The sequence below is a fragment of the Pagrus major genome, chromosome 9 (genome assembly GCF_040436345.1).
Source record: "Pagrus major chromosome 9, Pma_NU_1.0".
Classification (NCBI taxonomy): domain Eukaryota; kingdom Metazoa; phylum Chordata; class Actinopteri; order Spariformes; family Sparidae; genus Pagrus; species Pagrus major.
Window position 1 is genome coordinate 33,766,518 of NC_133223.1, and position 19,430 is coordinate 33,785,947.

General features: G+C 39.1%; 1 protein-coding gene across 1 annotated transcript; it reads left to right on the forward strand.

The window, feature by feature from the left end:
- Positions 1 to 3,764: 3,764 nt before the first annotated feature.
- Positions 3,765 to 19,208, forward strand: LOC141002043 (interferon-induced protein 44-like). The gene is made up of 6 exons (XM_073473205.1): positions 3,765 to 3,787; positions 5,262 to 5,463; positions 6,129 to 6,287; positions 8,438 to 8,606; positions 18,673 to 18,773; positions 18,920 to 19,208. The coding sequence occupies exons 1-6, from the start codon at positions 3,765 to 3,767 to the stop codon at positions 19,079 to 19,081; spliced, it is 816 nt and encodes a 271-aa protein (XP_073329306.1). The 3' UTR covers positions 19,082 to 19,208.
- Positions 19,209 to 19,430: the final 222 nt, after the last annotated feature.

Here is a 19,430-nt window from a genome sequence, read left to right on the forward strand (position 1 = left end):
CATGACTCCCTCACCCCCCCCCCCCCACCCCCCAAAAAAAAATAAAAAATAAATGCACTTGTATGTTCCTACCTTTAGCACTTACATCATAGCACTTATGAAAGGTATCCTTGATAAATGGCAGCTACTTTGCTCAGATGAGGGCTTGAATATTGCTTCTATCTTTTCTACTTTATCAACGGTGATATGTTGTGGTTTCTTTCTTGTGACAAATATACTTATTGTAAGTCACTTTGGACAAAAGCGTCTGCTAAATGCCCAAAATGTAAATGTCAATGTAAAAACACAATAAGTTCATTATCGGGATAATAGTGAATCAAGATAATTGTGAATATTCTCACATGACTGGCTTGAAAAAGCTGTGTATCTCGCTGACATACAGTCCTGCATTAGTTTCATGATTTATTTTGAATTGCCTGTCACAATGGCTGAAGGGTTGCACGTGATATCCCCACAAAAACAACTTATATATGATGTGAGTAAATACTACAGATTTCAAAAAAATATCCACAGGGAGATGAGGACCTTCTGACTTTTTTGATCTGATTTTAGATTCTTTGTTTGTTTTTCACTAAACAAAGTTGGGTGTCCTCTCTGTGATGCAATAACAATATACACCGTTCAGGCGTAACATTATGACCTCTGAGGGGTCCTGTGGTGTCTGGCACCAGGGCGTTTTATAGTGGATCCTCAGGGTCCTGTATGTTGGGGGGTGGTGCCTCCATGGATCAGACCTGCTCCAGCACATCTTACAGATGCTCGATCAGATGAGATCTGGGGAATTTGGAGGCACGGTCAACACCTCGGACCCTTTATTGTGTTCCTCGAGCTGTTCCTGAGCAGTGTTTGTGGTGTGTCAGGGCACACTGTCCTGCTGGGGGGCCACTGCCATCGCGTATTGTTGTTGTGATGAGAGGGTGTACTTGGTCCACAACAGTGTTTGGATGGGTGGTGCGTGTCAAGTGAATGCCAGCACCCAAGGTTTCCCAACAGAACATCGCATTGTGATGAGATGATCAATGTTATTCACGTCACCTGTCAGTGGTTGTAATGTTGTGGCTGATCAGTGGATGTTACCGAACAAAATGTGATTCCAGCATGTTTTAGTCCAATTTTAGTTTTTATTTTCGAGTTTTAAGAATATTCTGATTATTACCGTGATACTATTGTGAACTGCAATTATGTTGGACAGGATAATCATTGAAATTGAAATTTTCATATCGTCCCAAGTGCGCGCGCGCACACACACACATACACACACACACGCACACACACACACACACACACACACACACACACACACACACACACACACACACACAGTCGGGCTGCGTTTCTCCAAAAGCTTAGTTGGCTTTAATGTTTTCGCTGCAGCTGGCTGTGTTTTTTTTCCGGAGCCCCCTGCAGCCAAAACAGACTACCCTCATTAAAATCAATGGGAAAACCAGTGTTTTTGCCGCACCAGCAGATGTGATGTGAATCCATCCTAACAGCTCCCTTAGCAGTGTGAAAAGCACCATTCTGTGATTTTAAAATGATCAGGTTATTGATCACCTGTACAGGAGTGTATCTGACCCCTCCACATAAAACAGTCTGTTTAGTCCCTGATCACATTCAAACATTTATTTCAGTTCTATTTTCACTACTTTTTTTTCATGTATGACTTAAAGTGCACATTTTTAGGACTTTGTTCAAATTAGTGAAGCAGTGTAGATGTTTCACAGCAGAATATCTCGACTTTAAGATCTTAATGTTTCCTATAATATTTAGTATAATGTCCTGTAGTAATCTCTATAATATACAGACACAGAGGATGCCAGTGTGAATCTGTAGTTGCAGGATGGGTTGTACTGGATTTAGATACTCTGATATTTTATATTACTCTGATATTTTATTTAGATATTCTGAAAATGGACTAAAACCTTGTGATGAAATAATGTAGGTGATGCTAACATGCTAATGTTTATCAATCAACAACATGTTACTGAATAATCTGAGGAGAAAGATCCTTACCAGCTGCTCTGTGTTGCTCGTCCATCGTTTAGCTGTTGTAGATCTGCAGCAAACAGAAGGAAGAGACTCTTTATATGAAGGATCCTCCCTCTTCCCCGAAGCTGTGGATTTCTTGTAAGTCACCTGGTTCATGAGGGAGGATCCTTAATATAAACTCTAACTTAACCGTATATAAAGAGTCTTTTCCTCCTGTTTACTGCAGATCTACAACATCTACAAGTTTTCCAGACGATATCGACACACTGGTAAGGATGTTTCTGCTTTTTATATTAAAAACAAATGCTTGTCGTTTATAGACTTTAGATGTTGTTCCAACAAAGTATCAATACACTGAAAACTGAAACTTTGCAATAAATGTGAGTTTAAAAGTGAAGTTTGACAGGAAGGTTTTCAATATTGTCTTGAGGTTTTTTTCAATGTCAATGTCTTTCTGTTTTATGTGAAGCACTTTGAATTAGCTCAGTGTTGAAAGATGTTGTATGAATAAACCAATTTAAATTCCTGTGAATCTCAGTGTTGTTAAGTTCCCTCTACATAGACCCAGTGATAACATCGATGAAGAGCTCTGTAGGGCCCTTTTACATTTTCACCACTGTCCCTCAGAGTCCTCCACTGTGACCGAGTGAACTAATCAAGATATTTAAACATCCATCACAGGTGTGGTACATGTTGTACATGATGTTCTTCATATCCTTCTCTGTCTACAGTTGCATTCATGGGGGGAGGATCTTCTACTCCTGGTAAGATCTTTAATTAACTGCAGCACACGGTCCAAAAATCCAAAATCTGAACATAGTTTAGTTTAGTATATATAAAATGCAGACTTACAATGATGCTGATGTTTTGAATGTTATACATGCAATTTCTGTTCAATTTGATAAATTCACTCAAATCTGTTTCTTTTAAACAAATCATTTAAATAAATCTGCTTCTTATTTTGTCGATAAAAGAAGCACAGACTGACTTCAGACACACTCGCTCTGAGCAGTAAATTATTATTGATCGTGGAACATAAATGAGCCATAAAAACATTTTCTATGATCCTATAACATCCCATTTCTATAAATGTCATGATGGCAACAAGAGGCTGTTGAAAGTGGAGGGCAGCATGTGGAGCAGTCTATCAGAGGAGGTGATCAGCTGTTCAAACTGCTTCAGAGACTTATTGGATCTTTAAATCTGGTTCTTTGATATCCAGGTCTGACCGAGGAAATAGACTTCAGACCTTTTTAATAAACTGACTTTACTCCCTCAGTTTGATGTACTGATGAGTTTGGTTTTACTTTAATGATACAAACTGCCACCGTGAGTATGAATTTCACCTGTGCTGTGGGCCGATATGATTTCTCTGTCCAGTCACGCCCTGAGGAAGACGCAGTGTGGGTTGAAATGAGCTGGCATTTGTCTCCTTTGTGATTTTTACTCTGATATGCTAAAACAATATAATTGAATTAACATAAAAAAATAACAGCTATCATTAAGGGAGGGGCTCGTTTAAAGCAGAAGGTGGGAGGATGTTGGAAAATGTCTCCAGGGAGGATCAATCCTGAGAATAGTCCAACTGGACTGAATGATCTGCTGAACAATGAGCCCGTTTACTGAATATATACGTGGAGTGTCTTTTTATCTTATTGTTTGATTTTTGTAAAACGTGATGATGGTCAATGGACGCTTGTATTTAATATTTAAAAAATACGTTATATATATAATATACATGTTTTCGAAATGTTTTTCTTTACAGCACCATCACCATGGCCACGGCCGCCTTCTCCCCGTAAGATATGAAGTTGATTTCAGACTTTAATTATATTATTCATACAAAATGAAACATGTCAATTTGTCTATTCAAATATTTACTATCTCTGACACGATTTTCTCTTCAGCACTCAGTGAACCATGGAGGAATGTCCCCTGGGGGTGAGTTAACTGAAACATGTGTGGTGACACTTTAACAACACAAACACACACGAGTGTCGTCAGCAGAGTAAACTGGGTCCGGCTCAGTGTGACGTGGAAAACAGGCTGAATGCTTTATTAACTCAGACTCAACAGGTGTAGGTGAGCTTCAGTACTGACCAATCACAGGAGCTCCTCTAGTCGTCTTTAGAAACAGCAGACAGGTGAAACAGGAAGAGACGTTCTTCACCTCTGAGTCGATACAACTCAAACCAAACTTCAACCAGCTTTTTTGTCACAGCAGCAAAGTGGATAGAGAGCATCAATTAAAACAGTAGTAATAAATAAGTAGAAAACAGAAAATATAAGTAAATAAAGCAGTAGAAATAATATAAACAATATAAATAAGACACAAACTCCAGAAATATTTACACTATTGCAGACTAAGATAATGACATTGACACAGTTTGAAGCTGATTCAGTGTGTGTGTGTGTGTGTGTGTGTGTGTGTGTGTGTGTGTGTGTGGGTGTGTGGGTGTGTGTGTGGTCTACTGGGAGCAGCGCTGGGATCTGGTCCTGCTGCCTCCCGTCCTTGAAATCTGCTCTTTCACTCACTGCACACTGTGATGCGGCTGACGGTTGCAGAAACATCAGAACTTTTGCAGTTCACAGTTGGCAGAGATGTGTATAACGTCTGCAGTGTAGAGGGTGCAGAGCCAACACAGTTCCCTGCTGGGCCTCCGTACTGCAGGCTACCATTTCAAACTCACAGTCTCGTGCCCTCACATACTGTGGTCGGTTGGTGAGGTAGTCCAGGATCCAGGATGATAGGTTGTGGTCCACCCCTGAGTGCTCCAGCTTGTCCCTCAGACACACAGGCTGTGTGGTATTGAAAGTAACCTCTCTTCATTCAGCCTGCACCCAGAGCTGCCCAAAGAGCGGAAACATTGGAAACTTCTGCCGACTCAGCAGTTAACTTCCTGTTCATCCCTCTGATTACTTGAACAGAGATAAAATAATTTAATGATGCAGCTTCTCCAGGCTTTCAAAATGCTTTCAGACTTAATGGATCAAACTGTGAGAGTGAAACGAGTCTCGTGGAGGTTGTTACACAAATAATTATCCAGGGTTTTACAGCAGCTTCTTTCACAATGTCAGCTCTGGGAAAAAGTCTTTTTGGACCTGTGTTTTGTGTATATTATATTTTATACTGTTCTATTTTAACAAGTGAGTTATGTGTCTGTGGTTTTATGACAAATTAAACCAAACCAATGGGTCAAATGTTTGTATTGTTCAATGAAATCAATTGAATATATATTGTAATCTAAAATCAATGTAATCTCTTCTGACAGAAACAAAGGGAGGGATCTTCAGTATGTGCAGGAGTATCAGACTGAAAACGAAGACATCAGACATCTCAGAATTCTTCTGTACGGACCCGTCGGAGCTGGAAAGTCCAGCTTCATTAACTCTGTCAGCAACGTCCTACGAGGCAGAATGAGTATTCCTGCTCCGACCAGTAACGGCACCTCTGACAGAAGTTTCACCACAAGGGTAAGAAAACTTTAGATTTCTTTTAATTATCGTCAGCAAAAGTAAGTTGGTTCATTTGTATTCATCTGCATCACATCAGAATTATTTATCTGTTAGTTTGTTGAATGAAGTTCTCAGACATCAGGATCATCTTTACTGTCCAAGTTTGTGAACACAAACGAGGAATCTGACCCTGGTTTTTAATAACCTCTCTAACAAATACAATAGTGCAATGGAATAAATATTAAATGGGTAATGTAATAGATGAGTTTATCATACAGGAAGTGGGTGGTTATGTACAATATACACATGAAGACACCTGTATACAGTAAATACAGTGTGCAGGATACATCTTCCACATCCTTTACAGGTGGAAGATACATATTGTACATGTTAGAGTCAGTGTGTGATTCAAACTTTAAATGTATATAAGTAGATGTTTTGGTGTTAGAGGGTTTCTGACACTGTGTGACTGATTTTAATGTTTATCAGAGAGATGATCTGTGATACACTTATTGAATTTATCCCAAAATGAACCAGAATCTGAGACGAACATTAAAAACAACCAGGATTCACATCGATGTATTCAGGCACGTCATGAAACACACTACAGCACCACACGTCTGTCAATGACATCACTGTCACTAAAACAAGCATTTAATCAAGTGTTTGTGTGTCTGTTACAGTATGAAACTTATAACATCAGAAAAGGAAGAGGAAACCCACAGACATGTTATCCTTTCGTCTTCAATGACGTCATGGGTCTGGAGGAAGGGTCTGGCTCTGGAGTTCGTCCTGAAGACATCAAACTGGCCATGAAGGGACATGTGAGGGAGAAATACAAGGTACAACATCACATTAATAAATTAAATTACGAAAATTTGATAAAACTTTCCACAGCAGTGCTGACGATAGCCGTCTCAGGGTGCCACCCAAAATTGGTGCTAATTGACTCATCCGTTAACGAGAAACAGAAACACAGAACGCATCGTATTAATGTTGTTACTATGCTTCAAAATGTTGTGCACACACTCAAGGACAATTTGTACAATTTGTACAATTTGTCCTGTTTAGTCTTCTTAAAGGCAACAGAATTGCATAAATATCATGTTATGTTGTATCTGTAGTGCCCCTGGAGGTAGAACTTACCTGATCTTAGACACTCATGCTGTGTGGCTCAATGTACAACATTCCCAGATTTGGTCCTCAGCAGATTAAACATTGAAGAGTTAAGGCCTGTCAAGTGCATCAGGCCACGCCCTCAAATGTTTCATAACCCAATACAGCCAAACGGTAAGAGATATCAAAAAACGTGTGCATAAGATCTGATGAAATATGTGCCAGTGGCAGGATGAAAGGGGTTTTCCAGAAAAAAATAGCTGAAAATCTTCTGTAGGTCCAAAGGGGTGTGACCTCTATCAATCAACCCTAAATGCTTCATAACTGAACATCTGATGGTGCTGTTGAGTGAACCAATCAGTCTTCACCAACAGAAAATACTGGTTTAAAAACAGACTGTATACTGTACGTACCACATAACAATCAGACAAACAATTAACAAGAAGGCAAAAAAATCTTAACAGTTATTCAAAAAGGCCAAGGGACAAATTAATACTTGAGTGTCATGGTCTGTATCTTTTTATAAATGGAATTATTCAAAGTTCTTGCCTTGTACAGATGAGTGAGGACATTCAAGGTTGCACAGAATCCTGCAGTCTGTTCCTGCTTTTGACGGTGTGTGATCTGTACCAACAGACAAGAGAATGTGAGGACTTGTTCAGTAAATCAAGAATAAAACCTTTTTAACTATGAAGCTTGTGATAAAAGTATAATCAGCTTGTCAACAATCACAATGTCAAGATAGTTATACTGCTGCACCAACTCATCAATGTGGTCATTAATAACAGATTCATGATGTTTGGTTCAATAATGAATTTATTATAGGTCTTCTGAAAATGTGACAAAATCTGCTGAGTCAAAAATATACAAAGAGCAAGTTGAATGATCAGTGTTGGCAATGTTAAAAAAATTTTTAAAAAAGGGGGACAAAACAAATACTAAGATATTCTGAGATTCATGGAAGATTCAACTTTTCAATAAAATTGTGAAGCTGATATTATTTGTAAGGAACAAATAGTATTACATTTGAACCAGAAGCAAAATAGAAGTATTTTGACTGGTGGTCCAGTGATGTTATGTTTTCCATATAGTGACTCCTCGGGACCCACAGGAGGTCAGTTGAAGGAATCTCAGGTAAATTTACTGGGCCCGTTACAAAATTTAACACTTTCTGAAATAATTGTAGTGTTTGATGTTTTATGGTTATAATCACAGTTATGTATCACAGTTAAACAAATTAAATCACAAATCTAAGAACAAACACTGGCACATCTTCAGCTGCCCCCTGAAAGTTGATGAGTCAGTCAGTCGGAGACTGATTTAGTCAGTCAGAGCACAAAAACAGGATAAAACATAGAAGCTTTCAAAATACTCAGGCGTCAAATCTCAATGAGGAATTATATATAAAGGAAACCATGAATATATTTTTATATTAGCTACTGCACTAGTTAAAAAAATCCAAAAAGGAAAAATTCCATTCAACTGATAAAATCTTGAGTCGTGTAAAGCCCCATCACATCATCCTGATACATTGTCTACCAAATTCAAACAAACTAAACAGACGTTTATTTCTATTGTTCCAACACAAAGTGTTTCCTGAATGCCGAAGCATCATCTGTCGTCATCATCACCAGAGAATACAAAATCCACCAGAGCTGATCATTCTTGACAGTGACCCAATTAGTTTATTCACCAAGACCAAGTTTGTAGCTTCAATTGTTGAAATCTGTGCGTGGAGGATCGATCTTGAACGATGCAAGTTGTCCTCGTTTTACATTAATGTGTCCAAAACTAAGAACATGTCAATAGACATTAGTAAGAATCCTGCAGTCATTTGTATTCACATGTCATAATTGTGTTTTAAATTGTCTTCCAGTTCAATCCTGCATCTCCACTGTCCAGTGGTGATCCAGGCTACAACCCAGAACCGTCTGCAGATGACAAAGTTCATGTTCTGGTTTGTATGCTTTCTGCCAACTCAGCAGAAATTAAGAACCCAGTTCTGCAGAAGATGGCAGCCATCAGAGAGGCAGCCAGAGACCTGGGTAAGACTGATTATATAAATATAATATCCGAGGGATTTAGTCAAATCTGTTCAGTCAACATTTAGGAAAATCTTCACTTTACTATGATACCAAGAGTTTAACAAACACATGAGGTCACCTTCCATACACAGTATCTTAACTTCATGTCAGCTCTGGGTCGTCAGGCACCAGCCCTTCTTCATTTCATTACACGAGTCATTTTATGAATAACTTGTCAGAGTTGGACAGAGTCCTTAATACATAGATGACCAAACATGGTATTTAATACGTTTCTGCTTTATGATTGTATTGTTACAGAGTTGCAATCAAAACTAAAAAGGCATTTCCTGAAACAAAACCACAGACGGACACAAACACAGTATATTTTGAATCACTTTTCCAGCCACTAATACTGTATTCAACATTTATCTGCTCATTCATCCTTTGAGCTGGAAACTCTTTTCAAATATTATCATTTTCTCATCTTTGATGCATTATGACATTAATTTAAGTTGTCAGTCCCATTCTGTCATGAATTCATGAAAGTCATTTCAGTGTTTTCTAGGTTTTTGTGTTGTCTTTTGCTCTTCTTCTGGTGTTGTTTCCCTTCTGTTCTCTGGTGCTTCCCTCCACACCTGCACTGCGTCTCCTTCATTAGCCCTTCCCTGTTTCTACTGTTTTATCCATTCATTACCCTCATCTGTGTTTCTCAGCCTCACTCCACCTGCACCTCATCCCCTTGTTAATCCTTGTGCCCTCCTCAAATTTACTACCCTTTTGACACCTTCGTGGCAAAAATGTACACGGACAGAAAAACTACTATAAAATCATCATACATCAATATTTTTTTCTACTTTTTTATTTCTTCATAAATCACTTAAACAACTTCCCACTTATTCAAAACTACCCACCATTCAATCATTTTCAGGATTTTAACCCCTTAATTGCCAGTTTAATTATTTGAATTATTTTATTTTCTGTTACAAAAAAACACAAAAAATGAATTATTTTCCATAAAATAAATAGTAGGGAGATGGGGCTTTGGTGGTGATTAGAGTCTTGGATATGTCAAAGATTAGCAGCAAAATTGATTTCATTGCATTAGTATTTTTTATATAGTGTCAAATACTCCCTCTGGACACCTTCGTGGCCAAAAATGCCCCATTGACTGCCATTCAAACCACATGATTTAATCTCACTGCCACTACAGTATAAAACCCTGCATCATCTAATGTCAGCATTTCATTTTGAAGAAAAGAATGTGATGTGTGAGAAACATAAATAAATAGATGAATAGATAGGTAAATATGGGGGTCAGCATTGCAGGTATTGTAGAAAGGGGGACCAGTTGTTTTCATAGGATGTGATGTTATTTTTTAAAATTGCTGTGAGTTTTTCTAGATTTGAGTGATCTGTTAGGAGATTTAGCAAGTGAGTTATGGATATCTTTGTTCTGTCTTTCCAGTTCAATAATATGGTCTTCTTGGCAATGGTTGGTTGGATATGTGTAATGAGGATAGGTCACCAAGTAGAGCAATGATTGGACACGTGGGGATGCTTTGGCACAGCATCTCAGATAGCCTGCCCATGACCTCCGACCAGAATTTTTGAACGGGCGGGCAGTGCCAGAGCGCGTGGATATAATTATCTACTGAGGTTGAACAAAGAGAGCAGGTATTGCTTTGGCTAAAGCCCATGCAGTGTAGTTTGTGTGTGGTTCTATGAAGGACTTTGTACTGTACCAGTTGGGTTTTAGAGTTACATGTCATGGAGAATGTGTTGTTGCATATGTTTCGCCAATTAGTGTCTACCGGGAGGTGATTGAGGTCTGTGGTCCATCTGTCTGTTGGAATTGATATTATTGTATCGTTGGATGTTAGGAGCTTGTATATCTGAGATAGTATTTTCTGAGGTTTGAGTAATTGTAGCTTTGCATATGGGGGGGGATTGTGATTATTAAAGTTAGTGATGTTGATGCTTTTCTTTATGACTTCTTTTAACTGTATATATTGGAAGTGGCAGTGAGCCGGTATTTTATATTTTTTTTGGATCTGGTCGAAGGTCATGAACAGGCCACCATTGATGAGCTGTCCCAGGCTGGTCACTCCTCTCTAGGGCTTTGACATTTGCCAAAAAATCATATTCGAACTTCGTTTGTTTATTAATATTAATATTCGAATATATTGGAATATTTATTGATAATATTTTGATCATTAAATGCCTCCAGTAATATCTATATTGGTATAAAAAAGTCGTTTTTCTGTTGTTCTATGTTCTGTCCACCAGAGGGCAGTATATCAATCAATAGACCGAAAAACAGTCAAACAGTTTTTTTTATTGAGTCAGACCTTTACACATAAGCTTAGACAGGTTGTATCCACTGTTCTTATCAAAAATAAATAAAAAAATAAGCCAGTCAGGCTAAGTACTGAAAACACAAATAAATAAAAAATAAGCCAGTACGGCAATGTATTGAAAACATAAAATAAATAAAAGGTATTGTCCATTCGTATGTCTATTCAAAACCAGCACACGCCCACCAACCACATAGGCCCATCACAAGTTTCTCCTGACGGGCATAGGGGAGGCCTCGCGAAGGGCGTAACATGGAGTCAATTCGCGGCTGCTTTGTCCCCGACCCCTCGCCCTCCTCCTCTTCCAGCAGCGTGCTGGGATGCAGTGTTGACAGGTGAGCTCTCATGTTGCTGGTCGTGGAGTGGTAGATAAGTTCAGTCTTACATATTTTACAAATAACTTTGTCCTTTCTCGTTATTTTTCCTTGTTTCAGGAAACCAAAGAAGCGCCACACATTACTCCTTAAATTGTCCGGTGTGTATAGTTCTCCCTCCGCACTCGCAGCCATTTGCTCCGCCATTGTTTTTCTGTGAAAAAGTGTGAACAGGCGTCAGGCGCTAACGACGTGATAACGTCATCAGTACAGAAGCCCCAGGTGATCAATGCTCCTGAGCTCGCGTTTCATAAAACAGGCTGAAAAAAGCCTCGAATCTGGATTGAAATTATGTTTTCAGGCAAACACATTTACCAAAAATAATGCTTATTACAGGTTCGAATATTTAGAGCTGCCCTAATATTCGTTCGAATATGGTTATTTTTTTAATATTCGAATTATATTCGAATATCGAAGTTCGTTGTCAAAGCCCTACTCCTCTCCCAATCCAGGGTGGGAAGGCAATGGTTTTATTATTAATTAAGAACATGGGGTTATTCCATAGAGGGGTATGAGAGGATGGTGAGAGGCTGTGATGGAGAGTTTCATTTGATTTCCACCAGGCAGTTAGAGTGGTGTTGATGGTATTGTTGTTTTTGTAGCATGGGTGATTTTTAATGGATTTATCTATAAATGGGAGATTTCTGATGCTTAATTCTTGGGTTAGGTTATTTTCGATTTCAAGCCAGGGTGAACTGATGTCGTTTGTCCAGTGACGGATATACTGCAGTTGGTGTGATAGAAAATAGGCAGCAAAATTTGGAGCCCCAAGTCCTCCATATTCTTTATGTTTTTGCAGAGTGGATAGTTTAATTCTTGTTTTTTATTTTTCCAGTAAAATTTGGTGACTATACTATTGAGAGAGGAGAACCAGCCCGTGGTTGGGGTGACAGGAGTCATTGCAAAAACATAATTTATTTTTGGGAGGATATTCATTTTAACTGTTGAAATTCGGCCAATTAGAGATAATGGGAGTTTATTATCTTTATCTTTCCAGATTGTCTTTTATTTCTTGTAATAGGGGGGTATAGTTGAGTTTGAATAATTTGCTTACGGTATTTGATTGATTTGGCTATACGGTTAAAGAGGGGGTCCCGAGCCTCAGCATCCCACCCACCTATAGGCAGAATCTCGGATTTCGTCCAGTTGATGGAGTAGCCAGACACCCAACTATAATTGCTGATCAGATTATGGACTGATGGAATTGATGATGATAGGTTTGTGATGTATAACAATATATGTCGGCATATAAATTAATTTTAGGGTGATGTGATTTTGATTTGATGCCAGTGACGTTATCACATTGTCTAATGGAAGCTGCCAAAGGTTCGATAAAAAGAGCGAACAGTAGCGGGGACAATGGGCATCCTTGTCGGGTTCCTCTTTGTAACTTGAATGGTCTTGATATAATTCCATTAGTTATAACAGATGCAGAGGGTGAATTGTAGAGTGTTTTAATCCAATTGGTGAAATATGGCTGGAATCCGAAATAGTCAAGGGAGGTGAAGAGAAAGGACCAGTCCACTCTGTCAAATGCTTTTTCTGCATCAAGGGTTGCTATGATGAAGGGTGGCTTATTTGGAGGGGTGTTGTTTTTATAGAAATGTATTAGATTAAATGATCTTCCGAGTGTTTTCTGAGGAGTGTCTCCCTTTGATGAAGCCAGTTTGGTCTATGTGTATTAATAATGAGATAACAGATTCCAATCTAATTGACAGGGCCTTGCTTATGATTTTTATGTCTGTATTTATTTATTTATTTATTTTTTTTGAGGATTTAGCTCTTTATTTCTCGCTTTGTCAGTACAGCATGAAACACATGAACACAGATGCCTACAAATACTTACATCCCTGACAAATATAGATCTTATTCTTTTTGTTTTTTAGAACTTACTCTCCACACATACCAGAAGGTAAAACCAGAAGGTTTACACAGTCAAAGTACCAAGGGGGATCAAACACAGCAATACGCCGACAGCACATCAAGATCTAGGAATACATCCTGAAACCTCAGTCCATGCCAGACCACAGAGACTACTCCAGAGAGCCCGGGCCCCATCGTCTCCAATATGTTCTAGAAAGGGGTCCCAGATTTGAAAAAACTTAAATGGTTTATCATTAAGCCAGAAGCTTATAGCTTCTAGGGGGAGAAATTCCATAATACTCCAAATCCAGTGTGAGACTGTGGGGGCAGAGTCTGAAATCCATGTCTGTATTTATTAATGATATGGGTCGGTAATTAGAGCAACTGGTGTGGTCCTTGTTTGGCTTTGGGATGAGTGTAATATAGGCAGTATTCATGTGATAGGGTATTCTGTTATTTTGTTGAATTTCAGAGATCATTTTAAAGAACAATGATAAGAGAAAAAGCCAAAATTGTTTATAGTATTCTGCTGTGTAGCCATCTGGACCGGGTGATTTATTATTTGGCATGAGATGAAGCGCTCTAGTGATTTCTTGCAGTGATAGAGGTAGGTCTAGATATTCTGATTGTGTTTGGGTTAATTTGGGTAGGGAGACACTCCTCAGAAATATCTCTGAATCTGCGGGGGAGGTGTTCTGAGCTGGGGTGTAGAGATTTGAGTAGAATAATCTGAAGGAGTCATTAATTAGGGATGGGTCATGGGTTATATTACCAGATGTGTCTACAATTGAAGTAATGATAGATTTCTCTGTTTGTTGTTTGAGTTGATTTGCTAAAAATTTGCTTGTTTTATTTCCAAATTCAAAATGTTGTTGGCGGAGTTTGAGGAGGGTTTCTTCAGTTTTTTTGTTCAGTATATTTGTTTGAGGGCACACCTCTTTAAACAGATAGCTGGTTGAGGCGGCAGATCATGGACTGTGATTCCGGTCAGAGAATCAAGGCGCTTGGACAGAGAGATCTGATTTCACTCCTTTAATGAAGTTGTTGGACTTTACGTAACGTACAACGTATGTATGTGTGTAGGTGTGTGTGTGTGTGTGTGTGGTCTGAAAATAAAGAAAGAAATAAACTGTATTACAATAATGCTTTACATGTTATTTAGCAGTTAAATCAAATACACATATCTAAGTAAGCTGCTATATGAACATAATATTAACAGAGGCAAAGCAAGCTAAACAACAAGGGAACTTTAAATACTGACTTTTAACCACAGTAAACAATTCAACCTTTCCCATGTAAAATAACAAAAACTGCAACAGTCCTCGAATTATCAATAATTACAAGCAGAAACAACTTACATCTCCTCAAGAACGCACAGGTCATTAGCGAAACACAGAACGTCCATGCAGCCTCACCCATCTACTCACTGACTGGTCTGCTGCTTTCCAGTGTGACTGGGCGTGTCCTGACTCGTCAGTTGTCCTTGTACCAGTAGAGGATGCTGTCGGACCTTGACCTATAGGGCTTTCTTACAATATTATTAAGTTCATGTTTAGCTTTTAGGAGTTCCTTCATAACAGAGTCAGTGGGTGTATGAGAGGCTAGAAGGTCCAGTCTCTTCACCTCTTTTTGGAGGTTATGTTCTTTTTTATTATTTGCCGTTTCCCATAATGTGCATGCTGTTATTTCAGGAGTATCATTGATTTCGATGAAGGATGCCCATTCTCGTTTAAAGTAGTCCAGAAATTCCTTGTCTTTAAGTAATAGGTTGCTGAAGCGCCATCTAGGGGTGGGGTGGGGTTGGTGTTCAGCTAAAAAGGTGATACTTATGGGTGCATGGTCGGAGATTATAATGCTGTGGATGGTTGGGTCTATTATTTTATGTGTGATAGAGTTATTAACTAAAAAGTAGTCTATACGGGAGTATGATTTATGGTACGGAGAGTAATATGAGTATTTATTATTATTGGGATTATTGTGTCTCCAGATATCCATCAGTCCATAATCTGACATATACTGTTTAAGCAGAGATGACGGGCGGTTGGGTCTATTAGTAGAGGTTGATGAGGAGCCATCCAAGAGTGGGTCTAATACTGTATTGAAATCACTGCCTAAGATGATATATGAGTCAGGAGAGTTAGATAATGCTGAAATTAGAGAGTGAAAAAAAGAGGAGGAGTCTGTGTTGGGACCATATATGTTTGCTAGAGTCAGAGTGTCTTTTCCTATTTTCCAGTGATAATAATATAACGACCTTCTGGGTCAGTCAATGTTGACATATGAGAGAAAGAGATGTTTTTACTGTATAAAATTGAGGTGCCTCGTTTTTTGGAGTTATATGTGGAATGCTATGTCTGACTAACCCACCTGGCCGTAAGTTTCCGAGACTCTGCCTCTGTAAGGTGAGTTTCCTGTAAAAAGCAGATATCAGATTTTAAATTATGTAGATGATTTAATACTTTTGTTCTTTTTGCAGGGAAGCTGATTCCTCTTACATTCCAGGAGGTTATTGTTATTGGTAAAACCATGGGTTATTGTAGTAGGTAACAATTAACTATTCAGTCACTAGAAAACAGGACATGTCCAAAATACAACAAAATACATCCAGGTGTGTGTGTTTGTGTGTGTGTGTGCGCGCGTGCGCGTGTGTGTAGGCGCACACACACACACACGCACACGGGGGGTGAGTAACAAAAAGAATAACACCAGTGACAGACAATTACATATAAACAGACAAACATGTAAGCGATCATGAGACTTTACAATAGAGACATGAATGCGAGGGGTGATTGTAAAGTTCCTTTGGTGGGGGTCAGATTAGCGAGTTAGAAGAGCCATGGGGTGGTTTTTGAGTCACGGTATAACTGTCCTTCAATGTATAGTTTGTCGACAATCAGGTTAGCGCGTTTGTTGTTTTGTCGGTGTTGTTTGAGGATGGGGTACAGTATCTTGCGCCTTTCGTTTATTTCGCGTGGGAATTGGTCATTGAGTCCGTAGTGTGTGCTTTTGAGTTCTTTTCCTCTGCTTTTAATCAGTCCTTGTGTTTGTAATGTTCCAGTTTGACGATGATGGGACGGGGTGATTTGTTAGTGCGGGAGCCAAGACGATGCATGCGGTGGAAGGTAATCTGGTTTGTAGTGTCCGGGGGGAGTTTGAGTTGAGTTTCCATGAAATCCTTAATCAGTGTTTCTAGGTTGTCGGATGGATGTTCGGGGATACCAGAAAAAATAAGATTATCCCGCATGCTTCTGGTTTGTATGTCCAATACAGTTTCTTTCAACTTTTTGTTTTCTTTCATGACAGAGTCCATGTTTGCGGTGAGTGATTTGACGGAGGTTTGGAGAGAGTTGTTTAGCTGTTCTAGCTCTTCGATGTGTTTGTGGGCGAATTCCAGACTCGAGCAAACCTCTTTTATCTCGTTATAAGTGTTACCAGTAAGTTGAGTTTTCGGTTTATGGATTGTAGTACACTAACCTCGATATCCATGGTTTCCAGGTCGCTTGTGTCTGTAGATGAGCAGCACACCTTCCGTTTTTTGAATTGTCTTGTGGGGTGGTGTCCATCCTGCAGCGGTTGTAATAATGATCGATATAGTCTTCCAGGTCTGTTAACTCCTCCAGCTTGTAAAAACAATATTCCGGTTGCTAGTTCGTCCTGGGATGTAGGTTATAGTGGTGTTTGGTTGAAAAAAGAGAGGAAAGAGGCCAAAAAGCGGTGTTGTTTTCCTCAGTTACCGGGCGCCGCCATGTTGAATCTCACCTCGTCGCGTAATGTCTCGCGGTGCTCAGAGTCTCATCCCTCATCCTTTGCTGCTAATCTTTGACATATCCAAGACTCTGATCACCACCAAAGCCCCATCTCCCTACTATTTATTTTATGGAAAATAATTCATTTTTGTGTTTTTTTGTAACAAAAAATGAAATAATTCAAATAGTTAAACTGGCATTTAAGGGGTTAAAATTCTGAAAATGATTGAATGTTTGGTAGTTTTGAATAAGGAAGAAGAAGTTGTTTAAGTGATTTATGAAAAAAAAGTAGAAAAAAATATTGATGTATGATGATTTTATAGTAGTTTTTCTGTGCGTGTACATTTTTGCCACAAAGGTGTCAAAAGGGTGCAAAATGCATAAATAGAGTATAAAAGACATGTGAGAGTAAAAGACATTGGATTTCAAAAATTTTACTAAAAAAAAAAGTTCTTGCAAAAATTCATGCCATAAGCTGTAACACAGCCAAAATGATCACCAAATTAAAAAAAATGTACAAAAATGCCAGAGGAGCGCACAAGGGTTAATTTAGTTTGTATTTAAGTCCAGTCTTTTGTTCAGTCATTGTCAAGTCATCTGTTGAGTTTCTCTTGTCTTGTTGTCATGTTGTTGCCTTAATCCCGACTAAAACATCATCCAGTGAGCTTCCTGCCTGCTGTCTACTGCACCTGGGTCCAACTTCTCTGCTTCAGTGTGACACATTCATAGTAACTGACTGTTTCCACTTTTACAAGTCTTCAAACACCTTCAACCACGTTTCCATACAAGTTCAAGCCAGCAATGCAGTTTAGCTCCCCCTCCAACAATAGAGTGTAGCTGCCAGCCTATAGTATATTTCCAATTCTTCATTCTCAACCCATCTTTCAGACTTCAAACCAATTAAAACCAGCAATTCAGTTCAGCCTCAGCTTTTAAACAAGTCTCAAACTATTCCTCATCTTTCAAACATGATTGGTATTATTACACTTTTTACAGCCAGTACTGCACATTTAGCCTCAGCTCTTCAACAGCCAGTATTCACTGCTAATGGTTTAAATTCTTAGACTTTTGTACAGTTTTTGTATAAATAATGAAAAAATAACCTTGAAATGTTTTACAATCATATTTTTGTAAGAGTTTTAGGTGTATGAGCTATTGTTCTTGTATTTGGGTTCCTGGCAGCTTTATACTATGTTACCTTATCAAAGTGAAAAGTCAGACTCAGAGCTGAGTTTGTGTTGAAGTGATTGACACCATGTATGTGGAGTCTGGACAGTTTAAATGTGAGAAAACACAATATTAATGCATAAATTGATTTTAGTGGAGCGACCCAGTAGCTCGGTTGGTAGAGCAGGCGTCCCATGTGCAGAGGCCTTGTCCTGGCTGCAGTGGCCCAGGGTTTGAGTCGGACCTGTGGCCTCCTGCTGCATGTCATCCCACCTCCCTTCATCCTGTTTCCTGTCAGCTTCAGTCTTAATGCTGTCCCATCCATAAAGCCATGGAAACGCCAAAAAGATAACATTTACAAACTGATTTTAGTTATCTTTATCCTGTTAGCTTTGATTTGGGTTTGATGAGTCAGATTTAAATCCTATATCTGAAGTTTTGAGGTTGACTGAAGTCAGACTTTTCTGTCTCTTCTTTCTGGAACAGCTCCAGGATGTTTAGTTGTTTGAGTTTGTTGGATTTTATCAACAGAAACTTAATAAAAAGGATGAGCTCGGTCGACTGAGTGTGTTTCTGTCTGAAGGGATTCCCCAAATGGCGATAATCACCAAGATCGATGGAGCCTGTGGTGAAACTGAGAAGAACCTGAAGAATGTGTACAAGAGCAAACACGTGAAGAAGAAGGTCAGTGTGTTTCATTCAGTCTGTACAGAACTCATGGGGTTTCACTTTATAGTCCAAATATTGTCAAAGGTTACGTGAGCACAAAAACCTGTTGAGGTCCAAACGTCACGTTGATTTATCAACTGAAATGTTTCTTTAACACTCAGATGAATGACTTCAGTGCAGCAGTGGGGATCCCGATGAACTGCATCTTTCCTGTCAAGAACTACAGCGAAGAAATCGACATCAATGATGATGTTGACAGTCTGATTCTGAGCGCACTGAGACGTATGATCGACTTTGGAGACGACTTCATCAACAAAATATGATCAGCAGGAGGCCATATTTGAATCCATCTACATGTTTTAAAGGGTTGGAGTTCAAAGGAAAATGATAGTTTATCATAACCTGGGTTTTATCTCTACAGCTCAGGTTGATTAGGTGGATTAAAGCTTAGCTTCAACTGTTACGGCACTACACCTACCCGGCTCGTGATTTTGCAACTGACTAAGGCAAGCAAGCCCGTAACCTAATGCCTGTCCCTGCGTGTTGTAATTAACGTGAGCATGTACCTAGCCTACCTGGGTGAATGTAACCTTCCCTGACTAGTGAGGCGTGTGTGGTTAACTCACAGCCAGGTCACGTTCTTGCAGTTGCTCCTGCGGCCAGCTCGCTCGG

What these genes read in the sequence shown, in the direction of transcription:
- LOC141002043 (XM_073473205.1), top strand. Translation starts at nt 3,765, where the DNA reads ATGGCCACGGCCGCCTTCTCCCC. An exon ending in ACAGAAGTTTCACCACAAGG is followed by an intron (nt 5,464 to 6,128) that starts GTAAGAAAACTT and finishes TGTCTGTTACAG; the next exon opens with TATGAAACTTATAACATCAG. An exon ending in ATGTGAGGGAGAAATACAAG is followed by an intron (nt 6,288 to 8,437) that starts GTACAACATCAC and finishes ATTGTCTTCCAG; the next exon opens with TTCAATCCTGCATCTCCACT.